The 21,042-nt window shown below is 38.7% G+C and overlaps 1 protein-coding gene and 2 long non-coding RNA genes across 9 annotated transcripts in view; 2 read left to right on the plus strand and 1 right to left on the minus strand.

The window, feature by feature from the left end:
- Positions 1 to 1,885: 1,885 nt before the first annotated feature.
- LOC144379045 (uncharacterized) lies at positions 1,886 to 3,809 on the plus strand. The gene is made up of 2 exons (XR_013441122.1): positions 1,886 to 1,938; positions 2,717 to 3,809. It is a non-coding gene; the product is annotated as an uncharacterized LOC144379045 (long non-coding RNA).
- Positions 2,733 to 12,024, minus strand: LOC144379044 (uncharacterized). The gene is made up of 2 exons (XR_013441120.1): positions 11,887 to 12,024; positions 2,733 to 3,083 (listed from the first exon to the last, which is right to left on the minus strand). It is a non-coding gene; the product is annotated as an uncharacterized LOC144379044 (long non-coding RNA).
- Positions 12,025 to 12,397: 373 nt separating this feature from the next.
- ECHDC1 (ethylmalonyl-CoA decarboxylase 1) overlaps positions 12,398 to 21,042 on the plus strand; it is a 68,093-nt gene continuing 59,448 nt past the window's right edge. For 2 of the 7 annotated variants that reach the window (XR_013441119.1, XM_036085492.2), the window contains exon 1: positions 12,945 to 13,594. Coding sequence is in view for 3 of the 7 variants with exons in the window: in XM_036085492.2 (XP_035941385.1) it covers positions 13,579 to 13,594 (16 nt within the window). In the remaining 4 variants the exon portion in view is untranslated. Of the gene's footprint in view, positions 12,527 to 12,696; positions 12,879 to 12,944; positions 13,595 to 21,042 lie in introns of those variants that run through there. The other 5 variants (XM_078054770.1, XM_036085485.2, XM_036085486.2 and 2 more) reach the window with 5 other exon arrangements.

A 21,042-nucleotide genomic window follows, 5' to 3' on the forward strand; every position in this document is an offset into this window, starting at 1 on the left:
ATCAGTCGGTAGAGCAGGTGACTTTTGATCTCAGGGTGGTGAATTTGAGCCCCATGCTGGGTGGAGAGATTACTTAAAAATAAAATCTTTTTTTAAAAAAAAAGGATATCACACACCCTTGAGGAGAGGGATGGACAAAGTACTGCACAACCGCAGATGAGGGAACATCCTGCTGCTTAGTGGGTCAGGGGATAAATATAAGCCATCATTTAAAAATGAAATCTTGGTTCTCCCCCCTCTTTTCCACTGCTCTGCTGCTACCTCTCACCCATACATGTTGCACAAATTCCCTCTTCCCTCTCCAGAGCCACGTGACTGAGATACGTGATGCAATCAGATGGGTTAAGAAACACAGAGATTAAATAGTTGAAATGATTCCAACTCCTAGAGTTCAAGAGGTCCCCTTTCTGGAGAACAATGTGTGGCCTGCTCCCCACTCACAGCTCAGGGCCCAAGTTAATCTTTTATAATACCTGGGAAGACACTTCTGGTTCACAAGGCAATTTTTACATACCTTATTCCACCTAATCCTTACAACCACTCTGTGGGAAATCTTTAAGATAAAAGGGATCACAAAGATGCCAACATCTTCGATTGTTGCTGTCATGTAGCTTAATGAACTCACTGGTGAGAATTTTTCCTGTAACATATTTACCATGTCTTAATCTGAAAGATACTTATTTTTTAAACCCCTTCTATGTGTGGTATATATATACCAGCCAAAAAAGTTGAATTGCCATTTCCTACTATGCTCTAGATATTCAAAAGTTGTTTGATTACTTTGGAAGTTAAAGCAGAGCCAGCAATTATTATATGACTGAAACTTTCTTTAAACCTGTTCATGTTTGTCTCTTTGAGTTTTATGATAAAATGTAGTGGAAATTCTTTAAAAATGGAACTTAAACAACAAAATATTAAATATTTTTTTTGCCATTCTTCCATTGCCTCATGCCTCCTGTTTTAAATGGATCCACTGTGGCTATATACCAAGGCTGTTTGTATATGCCATGCTGTAGGTATGCTATTCTCTGGGCTATATGTAGTGCACCTATTTTAATTTTGTATTTAAATTAAAAGAGCTGGAAGTCCTCTGTCCCTTAAGCTGATCATAAGAACACTCCAGAGTAGCATTTAAGACACGTTACATAAGAGAATTTGGATTCCAGAAAAATATTTAATATTGGGCAATTTCGTTACACAAAGAGATCATTTTCAGCTCATTGTTTTTTGGTGCTGGCTAAATGATTTTGGCCTCCTTCAAGTATTGATTCACTTTCTTCCACTTTCTTTTTGCAGGAATTGAGTTATTTTCTCAAAACCATGGCAAGCAAAAGACTGAACTCATAACTCCCTCCTTCCCCCTCCCCACCCCTGTCATGTGGCCCTCTTGCTGTCCTCATAAAGAAGGAAAAGAAAGAAGGCTAGAAGGTAGTCCATAAAAGTCAGGAAGATACACAGCTGGCTCTGCTTCCATGAAAACAGATCTGAAAAATCTACAGGAGCTGTCCAAATTGTGACTTCTAGAGAGTGCACACATGACTTTGCACTCTTACAAATTAATACATCTTTTAAGATTTCTGAAATCTCAAAATAAATTCTCCCTTCTCTCCTACTGACTTTGATAAATAGTAATGCCTTCCAAAACATTTGAGTCATTGCTATGATTCACTCAAATTCAAACCATTTGGCAGAAAAAGATGACAGAAAAGAACAAGTTTCCAGTTAAAGCTGGTTTAGTGCTCACTTGGTTTTCTCTGGTTCTATAAAGCCACATCAGGTTTAACTTCCCACTATCGGCTTCTCAAGTTGGTTTCACAAAGTTTTTCTCTTGTTCTTTGGTACTTAAAAGTGTTCCACTTTTATTTTAATCATTTGGGCAGATGTTACTTGATTTTTGTGGGTGAGTTGACTTTTCCTGAATGACATGAGGATGTGTCAGTAAGTACAGAAGAACTAGTTTGTTTTGTTGTTATTTTACCTTGTTATTTCAGGGCAAGAATAAGAAGTGAGGAGGTGACAGGTGCTTTGAGGAAAGAAAAACTTTATGACTCATCTTATTCATCCATTCATTCATCCCACAAATAAGTATTAAATACCTCTCACCTGGCAATTACTGTAATACAGGGGTGAAGGAGACAGGCATGGTCTCTGCCCTCATGAAACACAGAGTTTGGCTAAGGAGACATTTATTAAATATACACTCACAAGTGCATGAAGTATATTTATTAAATGTGTATTTATTAAATATATAATCACAAGTGCACAGATCTTTATAATGAAGTATAAAGTGTTTTGGGTAAATGTCAAGATCCAATCAGGAAAACAAAAACTACCTGAATTATTTATTTATTTTTTAAAATTGAAATAGAGTTGACACACAATGTTTCATCAGTTTCGGGTGTACAGCATAGTGATTCAACAACTCTGTTATGCTACGCTCACCCCAAGTGTAGTAGCTACCGTCAGTTACCATACAATACTATTATAATACCATGGACTATATTATAGTACCATGGACTATGCTGTGCATTTAGCCCTTGCCTTACTCATTCCATAACTGGAAGCCTATATCTCCCACTCCCCTTCACCTGTTTTGCCCACCCTCCCCTTCCCCTTTGCCCACCATCAGCTGGTTCTCTGTATTTATGAGTCTGTTTCTGCTTTTTCTTTGTTTATTCATTTGTTTTTTTTTTAATGTTCCACATAAAAATGATAGCATATGAAAAACCACCTGAATTTTTAAAACAGCAGGACTTTATTGCGGGGGAATGGTTACACAGGAGATGAAAAACTAAGAAGCCCAACAGGACAGCCAGGCCATCCGGAGGCTAGCAACAATGGCCAACCACTAGTTCCCCCATCTCAGCCTGAAGGGACAAAAGGTAGAGGCAGCACTGTCAGAGCACAGGGGCCAGGTCACCCTTCCGGAGCTGGAGTGCCATTAAGAAACACAACTGCTGCCAGTCAAGGCGCCGCCATCAGGGAGATGGAGCAGAGCACGTCTAGCCACTTCCTCTCAGACTGCAGTTTCTCTCTGCTGTCCCACGCTGGCAATGCACCAACTGGCAGTGGAGTTCATTCGTCTGCAAAACAGAGCCAGACGAAGAAAGGAATTTGAGGACCAACTGGCCCGGGACCTGCACGGGGAATATAAAACAGGAATTAAGAATACTGAACCTAACACTGGGAATATCAGTTTTGAACACTCTGCTCTCTCACTCCTCACCTCTACATCAGCCTGACTGTGTAGCCACGCAGTCAGAAATGTTTGCTGGCTGTCTTAAAATACCCTTTCTTCTTTTTCACTCAGACATAAATCTGAGTAAAGAAAAAAAATGAGGTAGAAGAAGCTCTAAAAATGGTATAAGAAACCAAATGGAGGAAGTTTTTTTTTTTTTTTTAAATATAGCTCAGTATTCAGTATAGATACAAAAGAGAAACGTAATTATTGAAGCACTGTAAAGAAGATAACCCACAGGATTTGGGTTCAAGTTATAACTTTTGCATTTAGAAGCTGTGAGGCCTTTGGCAATTTATTTAACCACCTAATCTCAGTTTCCTCATCTATAAAATGAAATCAGTGACACCTCCCTTGAGATGTGCTGAGATGATTTCCATACAGTGGAGACTCCGAGGTGGCAAGGTGATTGGGGGTGGGGGAGTGAAGGCTGAAACTCAAGTTTGTATGAAAAACAGCAATTGCCCACTTTGGTCCTGTCACCAATTAGAGTTCATGTATGTCACTTTGGTATATAGTAGGTGCTCAGTAAACAGTTACTTTTCTTATGTTTATAAATCATTAAGTAAAACTTTGTGTGTAGTTTATTCATTGGGAATTCAGGTAGATGTTGAAAGGAAAATTATTTGTTTTGTCATCCTAACCTTCATGTTCATCTATTTACTGACAATTAAAATAAACTAAAATGTACAGGGAAAAAATCCCTCTCTATTTCTTCTTTCTCCACAGTAATCATATTTTGACTATTTGCTTCAGTTTGTCATGCCCTCCTCCTAGACAACTGCAATCATATCTTTGTCCACCATTGAATTCTCAGTGCCCAGGACAGGGCCTCTTAGGACCTGAAAGACCCTAAAATCATATTGAAATAAGGCTTCGCTTTAGTAGTTGATTGCTCAACAGGTAATTCTGAAATAATTAACTTGTTGACAGCTACAGTTTAAAATTTAAAGATTGATTCCCAACATGTCTTTATAGATAAAATATTGACCCTACTGTTTCCATACTGGAGCAAATGCTTTATGCAAACAGAATGTTCATTGAGTGAGTAGTCAACTCTCAACTAAATTTCTCAGGTGACAGTCTAATTCTATTGAATGGGAGCTTACTATAAAATTTAAAAAGTTATCATCCCAGTAGGCAAATCTTAAAATTATGGTTAAAACTGAAGAAGAATTTCTTCTTGGTTGAGTTTCTTCTGTATGAATCAGAAAGACCAAAGTTGTAACACTAAATAAAACATTACATTTCTGCTGTAAAAAGTTACCATTTAGATGTGGTGTGCATGTGTGCTAAAACTTTGGATACATTAGCAGTCATCTGGGATATATACACAACATAGTCTCAATATTAGCATAATAACTTTTTCTTTGACTTGCAGTTAGGATATCAAGGGTCATTAGGTTTTAGAGGGCCACTTTTCGAATTTGTGGGTGACTTCATTTTGGGTTTGGTTAAAGGTGGCCACTGTATGCTTGGCTAAAGCCTCTACTTGTAATTTTACATCGATAGACAGTGACTCCCAGGACAAATATGGCTAAGGGATAAAACCATTAAGAAGCCTTCTTTGTGTGATGTCTAATCTTAATATCTTAATTACAAGGAATCACAGGCAAGTGGGAGATGATTTGTCCCAGGAGAAAAGGGCATCCCCAAGTGTATTATCCAATCCAATTATAAGGAGGGTGGGGCCAACTATTATTTCCGTAAGTCCATAGTTAACCCCACGGAGTGGGGTATGTTCTGGATTTTAAGGAGCAACTTTTTATTCCAGCCACATAGAATTGATCAAGGTGACAGCTGAGTTACACAATTGTTGGGGAGTCCATCTCATTGTCCAGCTGTTTAAAACTTTTTTTTTAAAGATTTTATTTATTTATTTGACAGAGAGAGACACAGAGGGATAGGGACCACAAGCAGGGGGACTGGGAGAGGGAGAAGCAGGTTTCCCACGGAGCAGGGAGCCCGATGCGGGGCTCGATCCCAGGACCCTGGGATCATGACCTGAGCGGAAGGCAGACGCTTAACCGACTGAGCCACCCAGGAGCCCCTGTCCAGCTGTTTAAATAATCATGTCCATGGGGTTCCTTTTATTATCTCCACAGAGTAACAAGCAGGAAGATTGTCTATATATGAGTTATTATGGCAATCTCTCTGAAGTTTACCTCAAGTTGTCTAGCTTAGGCAAACATTTATGACAATTAATCAAAACTAGAATCTAACATTCATAAGAATACATTATTGAAAAATAATTTTTCTTTCTAAATTTACCTTTATTTCCAAAGATAGCCAAATCAAGACTAATTTGTCTGTAAAACAAGTCCAGTTTTAACAAACTTGGCCTAATTATTTACATAAGGTCAGCAAGAATAGTGGTTGATCATATAGATCCTTTAAAATCTGCTTTGCTGGAAATTTGTATTGACTGAACTTTCAATAGCCTCTCAAGGCCAGAGCCAAGCCAAATACTTGTCGTTAGACTTGTCGGCAATACCAGTAGATTTGGGTGTATTGCTCTTTTCCAGGTCCCCCAAATATCCTGAGGTTCCTGCACTTGCCAGGAAGTGACATTCTTTACTCACCTGGTAAGGCTGCTGGGAACTCTGTAAGCAAGGTATCAGGCTAACATTTCCAAGGGGGCTCTATTGGCTCCATAAAGTCAACCCTAATTCCTTAAAGCTGTCTGGTCATATCTGAGTCTATGCATGTCCCTCTCAAATATGACATTCCAGTCAAAGTAATATAACCAATGTTTCCAAATGGTGTCCTGTTACAAGGAGAATAGGTTCTCATCAAAATTACGCAAATAATTATAATTGCCACGGAAACCTACTGAGAGTTTCTGAATTCTGGAGGGTTCAGGTAGGGAGAAAGGTTAGATGTTTCGATTTGTTTGCAAAGGAATATTTTATCATATTTGCATAAGTCACAGATATCTTAAGAGAAAACTTCCTTAATCTGAAAGAACATACATTAGAGAACGAGCAATGTTTCAAACAAGAGTCATAAAAACTATAATCATCTTTCTCAATTCATTTAGTCCCATGTTATTAATTTTTGTTCAGCTTAAATGCAGCTTTCCCATTAGTTCTGGAAATTTTTATCCAGTTCAGTTTTATGAGCTTAAAGATATCAAATACCTGTATTTGTCAATAAAAAGTCCTTTGCATGAATCTCCTTGAAGACAAAATTCATTTTGTAAGAGCATCAGAACAATAAGTATAAATGACAAAAAACCTTGGAAGTGGACATGGTTAAAGATCTGATATGAGAGTTCATTATAATGTAGCTGACAAGGAAATCCAGTTATTTCTATGATACATAACACTTCAATAATCAGAATATTAAGTGATGACCTTATATTAGGACATATTAAAACTTCAAAAATTTCATATATTTTCTTGAATAGTTATAGCATTTACCCATACAATATAACCCAAGGGATATCATCACTGGTTTGACAGTGCTTTCCAAGTAACTTTACATACCAAATAAACAAGCCTAATTAGTCACAAAGACTTCATTTGCCATTTAAATCTCAGGAAATTCGTTAAAAACGTCAGAAAGTTTTAAAGCACATGCCTAAATAGAATTACAGATCATTATAAATTTAATATTAGTATTTAACCAAGATGGCAATAAGGAATTCTACAGGAAGTTATATAGTTGTTAGTAAAACTTAGCTCCTTTAACATTGAGAAGTTTTAACTTTCTTAAGTAATCAAAGACCTGATAAAAACAAAATACAGAAGCTTTGGTTTTCTGGGCAGAAAGAAAAGAGAAAAAAAAAAAGAACCCCAAACTTTGTTTACGTTTTCTTATGAAGAGCAGACCAATAATCCAAGAAAAACTTTTGTCTTTTTAACAGAGAGAGAAAAGCAGAATCTCAATCTTATACCAGTGTACTTTTAAAATCCATTCATTTCAACCTTAGTCCTGACCATACATAAAATTCTTTTCTAAAGCTTTCCTTCACAAACTTGCTACAACTTTCTTTTGCATTCAGATTTTGTCCTAAGCCCTTTCTTTCCAAACAACCAGTCTCATTCTAGGACAAAATTACTTTTTTTCCTTCAACAAAATATATTGTAATTTCTTATATCTTTCTTATGTATCTCCTACTGTCCTACATACAGAGTGCTTTCCTTATTTCCATCAGTCTTAATTACATTTACCAGAATTTTAACTCTTAGAATCCTTAGTCTCCAGTGAAAATTAAATAGTAACCAATTGTGAACTGAAAATAACGCCAGAATTCTTTAGATTGGCAAATTTATAAATACATTTAATAATTTCTAAAAACATGTTTTTCCATAGTATAATCTTTTAATAAAGCATAAAGCATGTTTACCAACAGACCCAAGTAGCCTCAGTTTCTCTTCAATAAGAAGCCAAAAACAGATAAACCTTATGTTCAATAATCAGTGTTTCAGTATCTTATCTCATTTGGAAGAGTGAGACAGCCAGTGAGTTCAATCCAATCCATCATCCAAGTAAAACTGCCAAGTTTCAGGCCACTGAAGATTTTGAAAGCTATTTTAACAATTACCCATGAAAACTTTGAGACAGACAAAATTAACCACCATTTTACGTCATATTTTGTTGACAAATTTTAAGAGATAGCACAAGCCTATTTGACCTTTAGTAAACCTTGATGAAAGTTTTATACTTAATGTTGACAACTCCAAAGATATGTCTATCTTAATGAAACCAACAAACTCAAATTAGCTTTAATATAGAATATGTTGCACCTGTATCTGCCAAAATTCAATTAATTTATTCCCCACTGTCAATTTTTACCTGGGGCATTGATGGGGAAATCTGAAGTGGTCAGTTTAAGTCTAAGGAGGGGTGCTTCTCACTCCTTGATAGTGAGGGTAGGAAGAGTAGGAGCTGATGGTGCTGGAGGCACTGAGGATGGTCTAGGAGCCGTTATACGGGCCATACCCATGGTGGTGCAGAAACAGGAGGAGGAACCCGAGGCAGAAGAGGTGAGGTGTGGCCAGCAAGGCTGCAAGTGGATGAAAGGCCACAGGGCGGATAAAGAGGACTCATCATCCTAAAGCTTATCAGCTCAGACAGATGAACAGATAAGTTTGTTTTTTTCCCCACCAACAAAAGGTGAAAATAGGCATTCCATGTCAGACCAGAAGAGACAGGGAACTTCCCTGAAACCAAAGGAGTTTCAACAGCTGCTTGGGAATATTCCTTAAGGTCCCTGTCCTGAGGTAGCCTAACCACAGACAACTGACTCCAATTATCATAGCCATTAACCTGGGAAAAGAATGAGGGAGAAGCCCCCACATACAACAAGAGTTACCTGGGTCTATTAGGAGAAGGAACAGTGAGAAAGTCAGCATCCCCTTCATTAGGGATGGCCTGTGATTCCTTTGGCAACCTGGGTCTATTAGGAGGAGGAGGAGGCCTATTTAGATAATCATCATCCAATGTTGGAAGGGGGTTTAGTAGCTTGGTAGTGGCCAAACACATTCGGCAAGAGGCCCATAGGTCGGGATCCTGATTTAGGGTCATGAATGCCTGCATACAGAGTACCTCAGTCCATTTGCCCTGTTTCCTGTAGAAGAAATCTAACTGATAGATCATACTGAAGCTTAATGGGCCATTGTTCCTTGTCTCCTAAGGAGTATTGAGGTCATACAGTGCTATAGAAGATGAGTCTTATTTTTCCTTAAATCTAGCAATCTGACTTGTTTCCAGCAGGTTAAAAGGCATCCCAAGAGAGAATCCTTGGGGACTGAGAGAGGAAGGTGCTTTACCAAGAAAATCCCCCACCCCCAATTCCCAGGTGGCATCCCACGCAGGGTATGTCAGAGGTTTCTAGTGTCAAAGGGACCAGAGGCATTCCTTGGATGAAAATCGCTATGAACAAACTATCAGTGAGATGTTCAGGTAGTCATGAGGCCTTTTAAGAATGTAGCAACCAGTAAGTATTTGATCCTTATGAGAACTATGCAGACTATAGGTCAACCTTCTGGGCTAAAGGTGAACATTTTTCTGCTCCTATCCCTCATCATGTGCTTTATCTTAATTTATTTTGTGCATCTGTTAATAAGATGTATTCTAGGTATCAAAAAAGCCCAAGAGAGGTTACTTTTTGGGTCTGGGGTTGCTCAAAAAATTTCCCATAAATTAATAGTAATTTCTTCTTTGCTTTATGCCATTTTGGCTTATGAAAGGTTTAATGGTAACTTTTATTATTTTTTTTAAAGATTTTATTTATTTATTTGACAGAGACACAGTGAGAGAGGGAACACAAGCAGGGGGAGTGGGAGAGGGAGAAGCAGGCTTCCCACGGAGAAGGGAGCCCAATGCGGGGCTCGATCCCAGGACCCTCGGATCATGACCTGAGCTGAAGGCAGATGCTTAACGACTGAGCCACCCAGGTGCCCCTAATGGTAACTTTTAGATAGTGGGTGATATCTGTATTGAAAAGTTTTCACTATAACATGATATGGAGTAAAAGGAAGAAAGCAGTTTAACAGTCAAGTGAAGGAGGCGGAGAATACCTGGATATGTATTTTATGAAAAAGCAAATGTTTAAAGAAATTGTCATCCAATATTTGTTTATTGAGCCAGCAGTTAAAAAATAACTAGGTACGACCTGCTAATATTACAGTGCACTACCTTTTAGTTTGTGGTTTGGCACAACCATTATTATAGTAAAAGGTATTTTGACACTAGGTTGTATGTGCAAGTGCACTGAAATGCTATACATACAGATGAGTAATCAGAATGCTACTAGAAAAGAAATGAGAAAGACTAGGTCTTGAAATAGAAAAACTTTCCCTCTTTCTACAGGATATGGGAAGCAAGTACCAGATATTTTGGTCTCAGCCCTCCCAGCTCCCACCTGCTTGTACTCACTAAACTTTAACTTCTTTTTTTGTAGTTTAACCTCAAAATAGGTTCCAATATATGGGCTTGGCCCCAAAACCTGGCCTTTACTGCCCACTTGCTCATACTTACTTACTTTTGTCTTATATTTTCCCCTAAGCTCTTCTTTCCAGCTTTATTTTTGACTCAGGCAAAGGAAACCCAACACTACTCCCCAGGGGATGGGGACTGCCCAGACAAGACCTCCTGCCATCCCACTTGCCCAGACCCCCCAGACCATCTAAGCTAAATCTGACTTGTGCCTACACAGATGCACCATGGAGTGGCCTCTAGAATGACCTACAATGATCTTTACCTCATTATAATACTAAAATCTCCACCCAAGGAGGAGCCTCAGCCTCCTCTGCATAACACATAATGTATACATAGGCATGTTTCCTTAGGCTATGCATGACCGTATGCCTGCCTGTACATAGGATGACAAGGCTTCCGTATCTAAATATTCCTTCTAACCCTAAACAAAAGGAATTCATTCAGCCGCTCTCAGGGAGTCACGGTTTTGGAAGCCATTCCCCACGATCTCATTTGCTGTAAATAAAAGTTTTCTTTGTCAACCTGTGCAGTTTCTGATTCACCAAAGAGAGAACTCATGTTGGTTCCGTTACACTACCTGACACCAGACACCTCATTGCAAATTCCCATTCTCTCCTATTACACTCGCATAGCTATGGGTAAAAAGGCACTACTTAAGCACAATTATAAAAAAGAAATGCTGTTTTATCTGTTAGCATATTAGTCATAGTACTGAAAATGCATAAATGCCCTCTTTTGGGGCCACCTTCCTTGAGTTTTCACTAGTTGCCAACCTCTTTTCCCTCCTCCAAATCCCTAAGGTGCTTTGGACCTCTTTTGATAGCGTGTGTATTCTAAAAACTTTTAAAACATTGTATCTCTGGGGCGCCTGGGTGGCTCAGTCGTTAAGCGTCTGCCTTCGGCTCAGGTCATGATCCCAGGGTCCTGGGATCGAGCCCCGCATCGGACTCCCTGCTCCGCGGGAAGCCTGCTTCTCCCTCTCCCTCTCCCACTCCCCCAGCTTGTGTTCCCTCTCTCGCTGTGTCTCTCTCTGTCAAAAAATAAATAAAAATCCTTAAAAAAAAACAAAACATTGTATCTCCTCAACTTGTTGGTAAATTCTGAGAACTAGCAAGTAACTAAGTAACTTTCTGCTTGGCAGAAAGATAAGGCATGAGATAGTATCATCCGTAAACACACACTTTGTTTGAACTTAAGAAAATCATGAGACTATGGACTCTGAGAAACAAACTGAGGGTTCTAGAGGGGAGGGGGGTGGGGGGATGGGGGAAAAAAAAGATACATACCATCAGGGAATCTACACAAAAATGTTAAAGGCCAAACCTCTTAGCCACAGCTGCCAACCTTGGAAAGCCACAGTCCCATACACCCAATACACAGAACTTGTGCAGTACCATATAACCACGTACAAATTTATGGCATAAACAATACATCTAGTTACCCCCACTCTACAAACTAATTCTCCCAAATCATCATTTAATCAAGTGAATTTCCTGCTCAACAGTGTAATGGCTGCTCATTTCATATTAAATTGGAATTAAATACTTTCAATATTTGGACTTCTTCTCATCGGTCCAAACTTGGTTCCCAATTCTTCCCTACTATCCACATCTCCATAGCCTAAAACTTGCTTATCATCTCCCTTTCTTGGCACTTTCTGTTCCTCCCACCAGACTATTCCCTTATTTACTAAGATCTACCTTCTGTTCCCCCTTTTTGACAAAGCGATCCCAATCCTAGTGGAAAATGGCATTCCTTTCCAGTTGTCTTCCGAAGAGAGTCCTGTTGGCTCCATAGGATAGCTATTGGCACAGAATTCTAAGCCTGCTAAGCTTTATAAAAATCGTATCACACGCAGGGCATATGTTGAGCACTCGTTAGGAAAAAAAAAAAAAGACAAATACTTTCCCCGTTCAATAACGCAGAAAAGATGTTCAAGAAGTAACAGCTTTTGGTACCTTCCTCTCCCCTTCTCTTTCAAAATTCCCTAACCTGGCTTTCTTCTCCCTCCACTCTTCCCACGTACAGAGGGAGCCTGAAAAATAAATGGAGTCTATAAGCTTCGCTGGACCAGCCAGTCCTTAACGCCCTTAACGCGAAGCAGGTCCATTCATCCCGGGTTCGCTCACGACCCAAGGGCAGGCCCGCACAGGCCCGCCACAGCGCGGGAGAACCGGGGCGCTCGGCGACGGGGCAGGATTTCCGGAATCAGGCGTGCCCGCTGGAGAACTGGAAAGGGCGCCGGGAGAAGAGGAGATGCGGGCGACGTAAAGAGGCCGGGAAAGGGGACGAGGACCCGAGACGGGGGAACGCACGGGCGGAACGAAAGGGAGGCCCCGGGTAAGAGGAAGAGAGCCCAGGGGGAGCGGAAGAAGGCAGCGGAAAGCGGAAGAAGGTCTGGGGGGGAGCGGAAGGGGATGCTGCCCGGCTTGAGGTCGGCGGGACTGAGTGGCCGTAGGGACTGTACTCTAAGTGTCATATGAGCGAGGACTCTAGCTTGTCGCTGTGTAATAGACTTTAGCGCTTCTCCACACGAATTCCGAGCGGAGACCCGCCCGGGCTCAGCGGCGCGTTCCGTGTGAGGCCATCGCGGAGGCCCACTGCCCTCTGCTGGGTGTGGGGACGCAGTGCCGAGCGCCGCGGGCGGCCTTTGCGAGGTGAATGAAGGCGGCGGGAAAAGAGTAAAACTTTTGTAAGGAATGTGGCGAACCGCCAGGATTACTATGTTTTTAGAATAGGGAGGCATGACTTCAACGCACTAATTTAAATTCTAAATACTTTCCAGGCCCTGTGCTGGGTAGGTGGGGTTTCCTAGGACTTCTGAATTTGTCCTTCTCACTATTACTTCGCTTAATTAAAACTTACACTATTTGTTTCGTGCAGTCGACTTTTCAACAACAACAAAATGTCCAAATCATTTTTGGTATGGGTTCTTTACTTCCTGAAATTCTTTTGAGCCTCGATAATCCTCTTAATGCCACACACACACACACACACACGTCACAGATATACGGGTTTAAAACCACAGATTACTTAAATTACTTGTTGAAAGGGCTGATAAGTTCCTTGAGGAAAACAATCTATATCGACCCCATTCCCCCCTCCTTTCCTTTCCCCACTTTTGAGAACCTCCTGTTTATCAGCTGTTGCTCTAGGTGCTGTAGGTATAGAGATAAACTGGACGTTGGCAAGTAGAACAGAAGATCCCTTCTGTGAAGACCTGGCACTCTATTGGAGGAAACAACAGCGAAAGACGTAATTATGAAATCTCCTGGGAGTGGGAGGAGTAATAAGTCAATTGATCTTTTCCTGACATCTTATTGCCTGACCTGAAAGAGAAGTAGATAATAGTCGGTTCCATTCCGGGAAGAGAAACCAGCTTGCAGAGAGCTATGGAGTTGAAACTGGGTGAGTAATAGGAGTAAGGAATAGGGTAGGTGGAGAGTTGGTTTGTGGACAGAGTCTTAATACTTGTAGCCAGATTATTATTGATTTATATTATTTGTCGGGCAGTCTTCTAGGCATTGTAAAAACTTTCTTACTTTCCAAAATGCAGTGGGGATCTTCTGTTAAAAAAATTATTACATGAGGCTTAATAAAAATACTGTGCAAGCGGACAGAGTATTTTATGCAGTCTAAGGTATTAACGGAGATGATGTGGAGTTACTCTGAGGAAGAGATAAGTGTAATAGGTGAGGGATCACATATGTAGAAGTGTTGAATGAAGACCAAAAACCTGAAGGATTTGAGAAACTAAAAAGTTCATTTTGGCTATATGAGGAAGAGGGGTGTGTATGGTGGCATGTAAATGAAGCTTGAAAGGTAGGTTACATAATGACAAGCTAAAACGAAATCAAAACTTGAAAAACAAGTGATGTAGTGACAGTCTAGAATATTTCTGACTTTTTTGTTGTTTTCCACCTGCCTCAGGCTAATTGTTTTCTTATTAAGTATGCATCTGTGTTAATTTTCTGGATTTAGTAATTCTGGCATACGGGTTATGTATGGCTTTTAAAAGAAAAGCTAGCTTATTACCTGTGCAAGGAGGGGAACTGTTTGAAAACCTTTGCAGAATTTTAACAAAAATGGGAGAGAGTAACACATGTGATCTCAGATGTCCGTAGGGCTCTCTTCTCTTTCCCTTTTCCAGTGGCTTGGCTAAGAGCTCACTCAGCTGATGTGAGTGTGGCAGGACAGCAAAGCATCCTGCATGACAAATTTTAAACATGTTTTGTCCTGAAGAAAGTTTATAAAATTGTAAATACCTCAGAACTTTTTCATTGCCTTGTCATTCTGGAACAATCCAAAATGCTGATTGTTTAACCTCATGCTTGCATAGAACCTGAATCTCAGCCCCGTTTGTTCACATGTACTTTCAGATACTATAGTAGTTTATTAGTGGCTAATAACTTTGTCATCTCCTTAGCACTGAACTCTTGTCTAATTTGGTCTTTGAATTTAGAATTGGGATGAAAGTATACATAATAGGTGATTACCAAATTTCTAGAATTGGATTTCTAAACTTGAGGTCAGCAAACCTAGGAGGCTTAAGCAGTGCCCTCGAGTTTCTGTGGTACTCTTCTGCGGCACAGACAAGGGAACATGAAGAGAGGAGAGAAAAGAAGGGAGAGTTAGTAGTGGAAGGGGGATAGGAATGGGAAAGGAGAGAAAAAATGGAATTAATATAAGGATACGTGAAGTATTTGTTATAAGATTTATTTAGAAAAATAAGCATATCAAAGATGTCTAACGAGGCAAAAATATTAGTTATATGTTTATTTCATTTTGTAATGATTTAAAGATATGCAGATAATAGATCTGATGGCATCTATACTAATTGCCCTTGTGTTGTTGGATATTGGAGAGGTAATATATGAGGACGGAATAGTCTCCTTACAAGAGAGAAGATATAATAATGATTGAAATAATAATGATTAAAAATGCTAATGATTTTGAAAGCCTTATTCCTTATTTTCTAGCTTAGCTTTTTCTTTTCCTTAAATAGAATATTGTGAAAAACAGGCAAATTTAATTTTTGAAAATAGCCATCAAAGTCCTTACCAAGTTTTTTTTGGCACTTTTTTTTAATGTTGAAGTCATGGTAAATATGGAAAAGATCAGGACCTCAGTTGAATTTTCCACTGAGTTTCTATTCTGTATCTGACATCTCCAGGGGCACAACATGCATAGAGAATATCCAGGCAAAAGCTTGGATGTATTGCCTTTGGCTCTGGCTGTATATACACCTTTCAGTTTTGTGAACTGACCTGATAAGTGATCTTGAGAGCGCATTTTCGCTAGACTAGAAGCAGGCCTAAGGAACCCTGAGCCCTGCTATTTGATCTTCTTCAAATGGGACGGGATAAAGGCAGCCCCAGGTTGCTTTTACCACATAAGCCTCTTAGAGAGACAGACACACAGACAGAAAGAAGGGAGAACAAAACTAAGAAAATCCAAAATAGCAGCAGTTCCAGGGCAGATAGTTTCACTTTGTGGCCTAGTACACAAAGCTACACACTGAATTACTTGTTTTTGGCTCAAAACCAGTATCCTCCTTTGGAAGATGAAGAAGAGAAGGTGAGGCAAAGTAGGTCAAATCTCAGGTTTCCTCTTTAAGTTTGCCACTAATAGTTACTAGGTATTAACCTCGGTATCTACCACTGGGTAAATTGCCTCTCATCCAGAGAAAGTTAGAGAATATAACAGGCTAGACCTGACCTAAGGTTCCTCTTGTGAGAGAAATCTTATATTAAAGAACAAAGAATATTACTAAGCAGATCCTTGTAAAATATGTATTGCCAACTACACATATTATAGATAGGTAGAGTGATGTCTTATTATTTATTACTTCATTTCTTAAAAAGTATTAATATTTTTATTAATGAAACAGTAGAGATTGTGTTGTATGCAAACCCATTTTGTAAACATGAAAAGAAAATCATACCCTTGCACATTTGTAGCCACATATCCTGGACTTGCATTTCATTGAAACCCAACAGTGAAATAATTTTTCCTATTTTGCAAATAGAGATCTTACATTTAGTTTAGAAAATGATGGGTAGGTACTGTAGTCCCTACACAGTAATAACCACATTAGGGGTCATTTAGTTCCACAAATATTAAGTGTGAAACTGTGTGCTAAAGGCTGTGAATAAGATGCAGTCCTGCCCTTAAGAATTTTTTAATATACTGGAGGCAGGAGCTTCATGTCTAATTCTCTATTATCTAGTTTCTGGTTGTACATTGATTTTTAAGAAATATCACTACCTTTAATAAGGACTCTTTAACAGTTGTCAGACCTGCCAGACTATGTGGCCACTGTGTTCTTTGTTTAGTATCTTTACGGCTGTGTGTTTTTTATTTAATATCTTCTATGTAAAGAAATAGAGTATTTAAGAAACTAGTTTTGAAATTGGCCATTTGGAAGATTGAGAGAGATTACTGGTAAAGGCAGAGACAGCCCCCAAAGTTTGGAACTATATCCTTCAGTTTAAAAAAAAAGTTCATTGAGAAATGTACCATACATACATATAGTGAAAAATGCATAAGAAGAATTTAAAGAACAACAACAGAAAATACCTGTGTATCCCTTACCTAGGTTAAGAAAAAACACACCCACATTCTGAAACCTAACTTTTTTAGTATGTGTTAGGTGACTCAGGCAATAGCTTTCTTCATTTTTAATATCTTCATTTATTTTCATTCTGGCCAACTGTAATACAACCTGAATTTCAAATCAGGAAATAAAAAAGTATTATTATACTTTATGGAAGTAGCATATGAACAATAGTGTATAATTATAACCATCTCATAAATATTTTGATTTAATCAGATAGCCTATGTACAAAAATGTTCTTGTCCGTTCAGAAGGCTCATGGTTCTAGCTATGGAGTTACATGAAATAATGTCTAAAGTTTTAAAGGTTTTTATAAATTGATAATTTATTTAAAAATAAATATGTATTTATTTGGAGAAAAAGAGAGTGAGAACTTTGAGAGCATTTCTTTTGTTTTAAAATTTGACAAAAGGTAACCTTTAATTGTAAAAAGGAAATGTGGACCTTATTTTTTTTTTTCCTAGATTTGTTTCATGGAGGGGAGTGGATCTATACAATTTTTATGCTAATAAGTGAGCAGTAACATAATCTTTTGGAGAAATGATACTCTGAAAATATATGAGAGTATTTTAAGGGCGGCTCCCTCTGCCAGTATTTTGGCCACAAGGCACTACAAAGAAAAGCAAACCTGAGTTTATGTTTTCTTTTGGTTACTCTCCAGGAGACCTGGAATATTGCCTGATTTTTGTTGTGTTTCTGCTTAGAATTTTTTTACACTTATCATGCCATGAATTCATAGGGAATAGGTTCCAACAGCTCAGGTTCCTGTCCATTCGTTCTTACAAAATGTGCTTTTCTGGGTGGAGCAGACTGATGCTTCAATTGAACCCAAATACCTTTCTCTTTGGCTTCCTTCTTTTTCTGATCATTTTCCTTCACACGCTTCAAGAAGCTATTTTGGCTCTTCGAATGTTTAATATGCTCAATACATGAATTCTCTTGGCAAGAATCTTGCCCTTATTTGTTTACAGCAATGCCAACAGCATTCTGGGTAATACTGTCAACTCTTCCAGTTTTGCCATGGTAACATCTGTGGGGGCTTTCCTTTTTGAACAGTTCCCATCCCCTTGATGTTTACAATGTCACCTTTCTTATAGATTTGCATGTATGTCGCCAAAGGAAGAACTCCATGTTTTCTAAAAGGCTAGAGAACATAACAGTGGGTGTCTTTCCTTTTTCCCTTTGTTTGATCATTTTGGCGAATTACTGGAAGATGGCTGTTCCCATCACAACTCATTTTGAATGGTACATTTTGGTATATTTCGGTATTTTTCCCATGGACTTTGACTCCTGAACTTGGGTCTAGGGGTGGTGAAAGGGGAGTGAAAAAGAACAGTGGTTGATTTGCATGGTGGTGGAGCATAATGGTCAAGAAAGAATTCTTGAGCCTTGTATGGTGCAACTTAGTTTATTTAACTAGCACAGTCTCAGGACCCTTGGGCAGAAAGAGCTACACTTTTGCTGTATGAAGTTGGTGGTTATATGCTTAGTGCTCAAGAGGGAGGAGACATGCGGAGTGGGCATATTAGATCATAAATGTTTTCTTCGAATTTCCACTGGTAGTCATGAAACTACTGTTGCAAGATTTCTCTGGTGTTTGTCATTCAGTTCAGTATTAACTATCAGTGAGAGATACAGGCAGTCCTGAGACCCTGTAAGAATGTAGCAACCAGTGCAGATTTGATCCTTGTCACAACTATGAAGGCTATAGGTCAACTTTCTGGGCTAAAGATGAACATTTTTCTGCTTCTATCCCTCATCAGTTGGGGATGAGAAAGTTATTCACATAGCTGAAGCTTATGAACATAAATACATCTTGTTGTGAAGATATTGGTTTTGTTAAATTTGTTTCAAGCCCCATTGCTTGTCATTCTCAATAACTCCTGAGATTTTTAGTGTAGGCTTCTTTTGCCAGCTCAAGAGATCTTGAGGCAACTTGATATTTACATATGGGTGATAATCTAGGAAAGCTCCAAAATCCTTGTGTTTTTTCATAACCACTTCATACTTAGTAATAACATTTTATTTTTTAAGTTTTTGTCCCCACTCCCACTTCCCATATACCTAAATTTTCTACCTTTTTTACTTTATTTCCCCTTCAATTTCATGCTCATCATGAGAAGCCACCTTATTTTAAATTTTTTCAATCTTTTTGAAAATAGATACATAGATTTGTACTTCTATGGGTGTACATTTGAGGTATATGATTAGGAATGTGAAATACCTAAAAATAAATTGAAATATCTTGAAATTAATTGAAATATTTAACATTATAGTTCTATGTACTTGAGATCAAGAATGCTTTCAACGAAAGGATTTGTCCTTGTCCAGAACAGTTTTGCTTTCAGTTAAAGGGTTATTAGTTTATTTGACCAGAATAGTTCATTTTCTAGTGATGCTAGATAACTAATGACCATAATTATAGAGGCACTTTCTTTCCATAGACAGAACTTTTACTCTCCTTCAGCAAAGCAGGGAACTATGCCTTTGAATCGGGCTTAAGTTTTGAGAACTGGGGGTATACAAGGGAAAGAAATAAGGTAGATATGGGGAATAACATGCAGTAATATTTGCAGGAAAATTATTTATTTCAAATGAATCATTGTTTACAGCAATACCAATAGCATGTGGTAATAATTGTCAACATTTAGAGATTGCCTCATTTTCTTCAGTTTTACAGTATCCTGTAATTTTCCTCTCTGCCCAATAATTTTATGTAGTACCAATAAAGTACCTTTTATTGCACTAATACAGGGAGTGGGAACATCTATAATATAAATTTCTTGCATTTATTGTGTGTCATTATACATTTCTGTGTTATAATTGGATTCTTTTGTTCATTTTGAAATTTATTTTAAAAATCTTGCAGTGTCTCTTGAGTTAACTGAAAATGTCCTGTAATGTTACAGAATTATGTTTGATAAGCATTCCTTCTAGCTTTCAAGATCTTCAAGAGGCTTTAGATACCTTAAAACCAGTTAATACCATAGAATCTATCATCTTAATTATATCATTTCCTAATCTGATAGGACTGGCAGTGGGATGGGAGAATGGTATACAGGTAAGCATATTACATGAGTTTTGGAAAAGGAGTATAAAATGGGCAAGGTAAAGATATTAAAGGTGATTTTAAGTACTTAGATATTTTATTTTGCAACTGGTAACATTTGACTACTTTGCTTGGTTGCTTATTAGGTCTGTTTATCACCTTGACCCATGAGTATACTATGCATGTTACTCAGAGTCCATAAGTGGGTCCCTTGTGCTTTTATTACTTTTTTGTTTTTAAGATTTTATTTATTTATTTGACAGAGAGAGACACAATGAGAGAGGGAACACAAGCAGGGGGAGTGGGAGAGGGAGAAGCAGGCTTCCACCCAGCAGGGAACCCGATGCGGGGCTCTATCCCAGGACCCTGGGATCATGACCTGAGCCAAAGGCAGATGCTTAACGACTGAGCTACCCAGGTGCCCCTTATTACTCTTTACTTACAGATTAATATCAATAACTATAGCCACAGGCAAATAGTGACATTTTGGAGGGGGAAGAAAGGAGCATGGATGTGTCTGGGTTTTTTTGAGAGAGAGGAGGAGAAAGAAAGAGAATGAGCGAGGGAGTGGGGGGAGGGGCAGAGGGATAGAATCTTTCAAGCAGACTCCTTGCTCCCAACCTGGGACTCAGTCCCACAGTCCATGAGATCATGAGATCATGAGATCATGACCTGAGCCGAAACCAAGAGTCTGAAGCTTAACTGACTGAGCCACACAGGCGCCCCGGACATGTTCTGTTCTAAATAAACACTGGTCTGCTTACTTCCATGCATGTGAGCACTTTGCATCCTTTCTACTTATCCTGCATATTTTCTTTTTGATTTCTAGTCATTTTTATTCCAGAATGGGGAGACAATGCCTAGATCTGTAGCCTAAACTACAATAAGTAGAGCCTCTTTCCCTGGTCCTCTTTTCCCATAAGTTTTAGGAATGAATTGATAAGAACCTAAAAGAATTTACTTCTGGATAGAATCCTTGAAATCTTAACCCTGTTAGGAATAACCCCAGTAGTTGTTAGAAATAATTCTGAAAGCTGTTACATGGACGGATGAATGTCCAAGTTGAATATTGATGAGAGATTCTAAGAACAAATTTTACTAAGTTCCAGAGTGCCAAGCTCCACCTCTAGGTTAAGTAACTTCTGGGTTCAAAGAACTTGTTATAGTTAAGGTGTTCTTAATGTCTTTTAG

The sequence above is a fragment of the Halichoerus grypus genome, chromosome 9 (assembly GCF_964656455.1).
Source record: "Halichoerus grypus chromosome 9, mHalGry1.hap1.1, whole genome shotgun sequence".
Classification (NCBI taxonomy): domain Eukaryota; kingdom Metazoa; phylum Chordata; class Mammalia; order Carnivora; family Phocidae; genus Halichoerus; species Halichoerus grypus.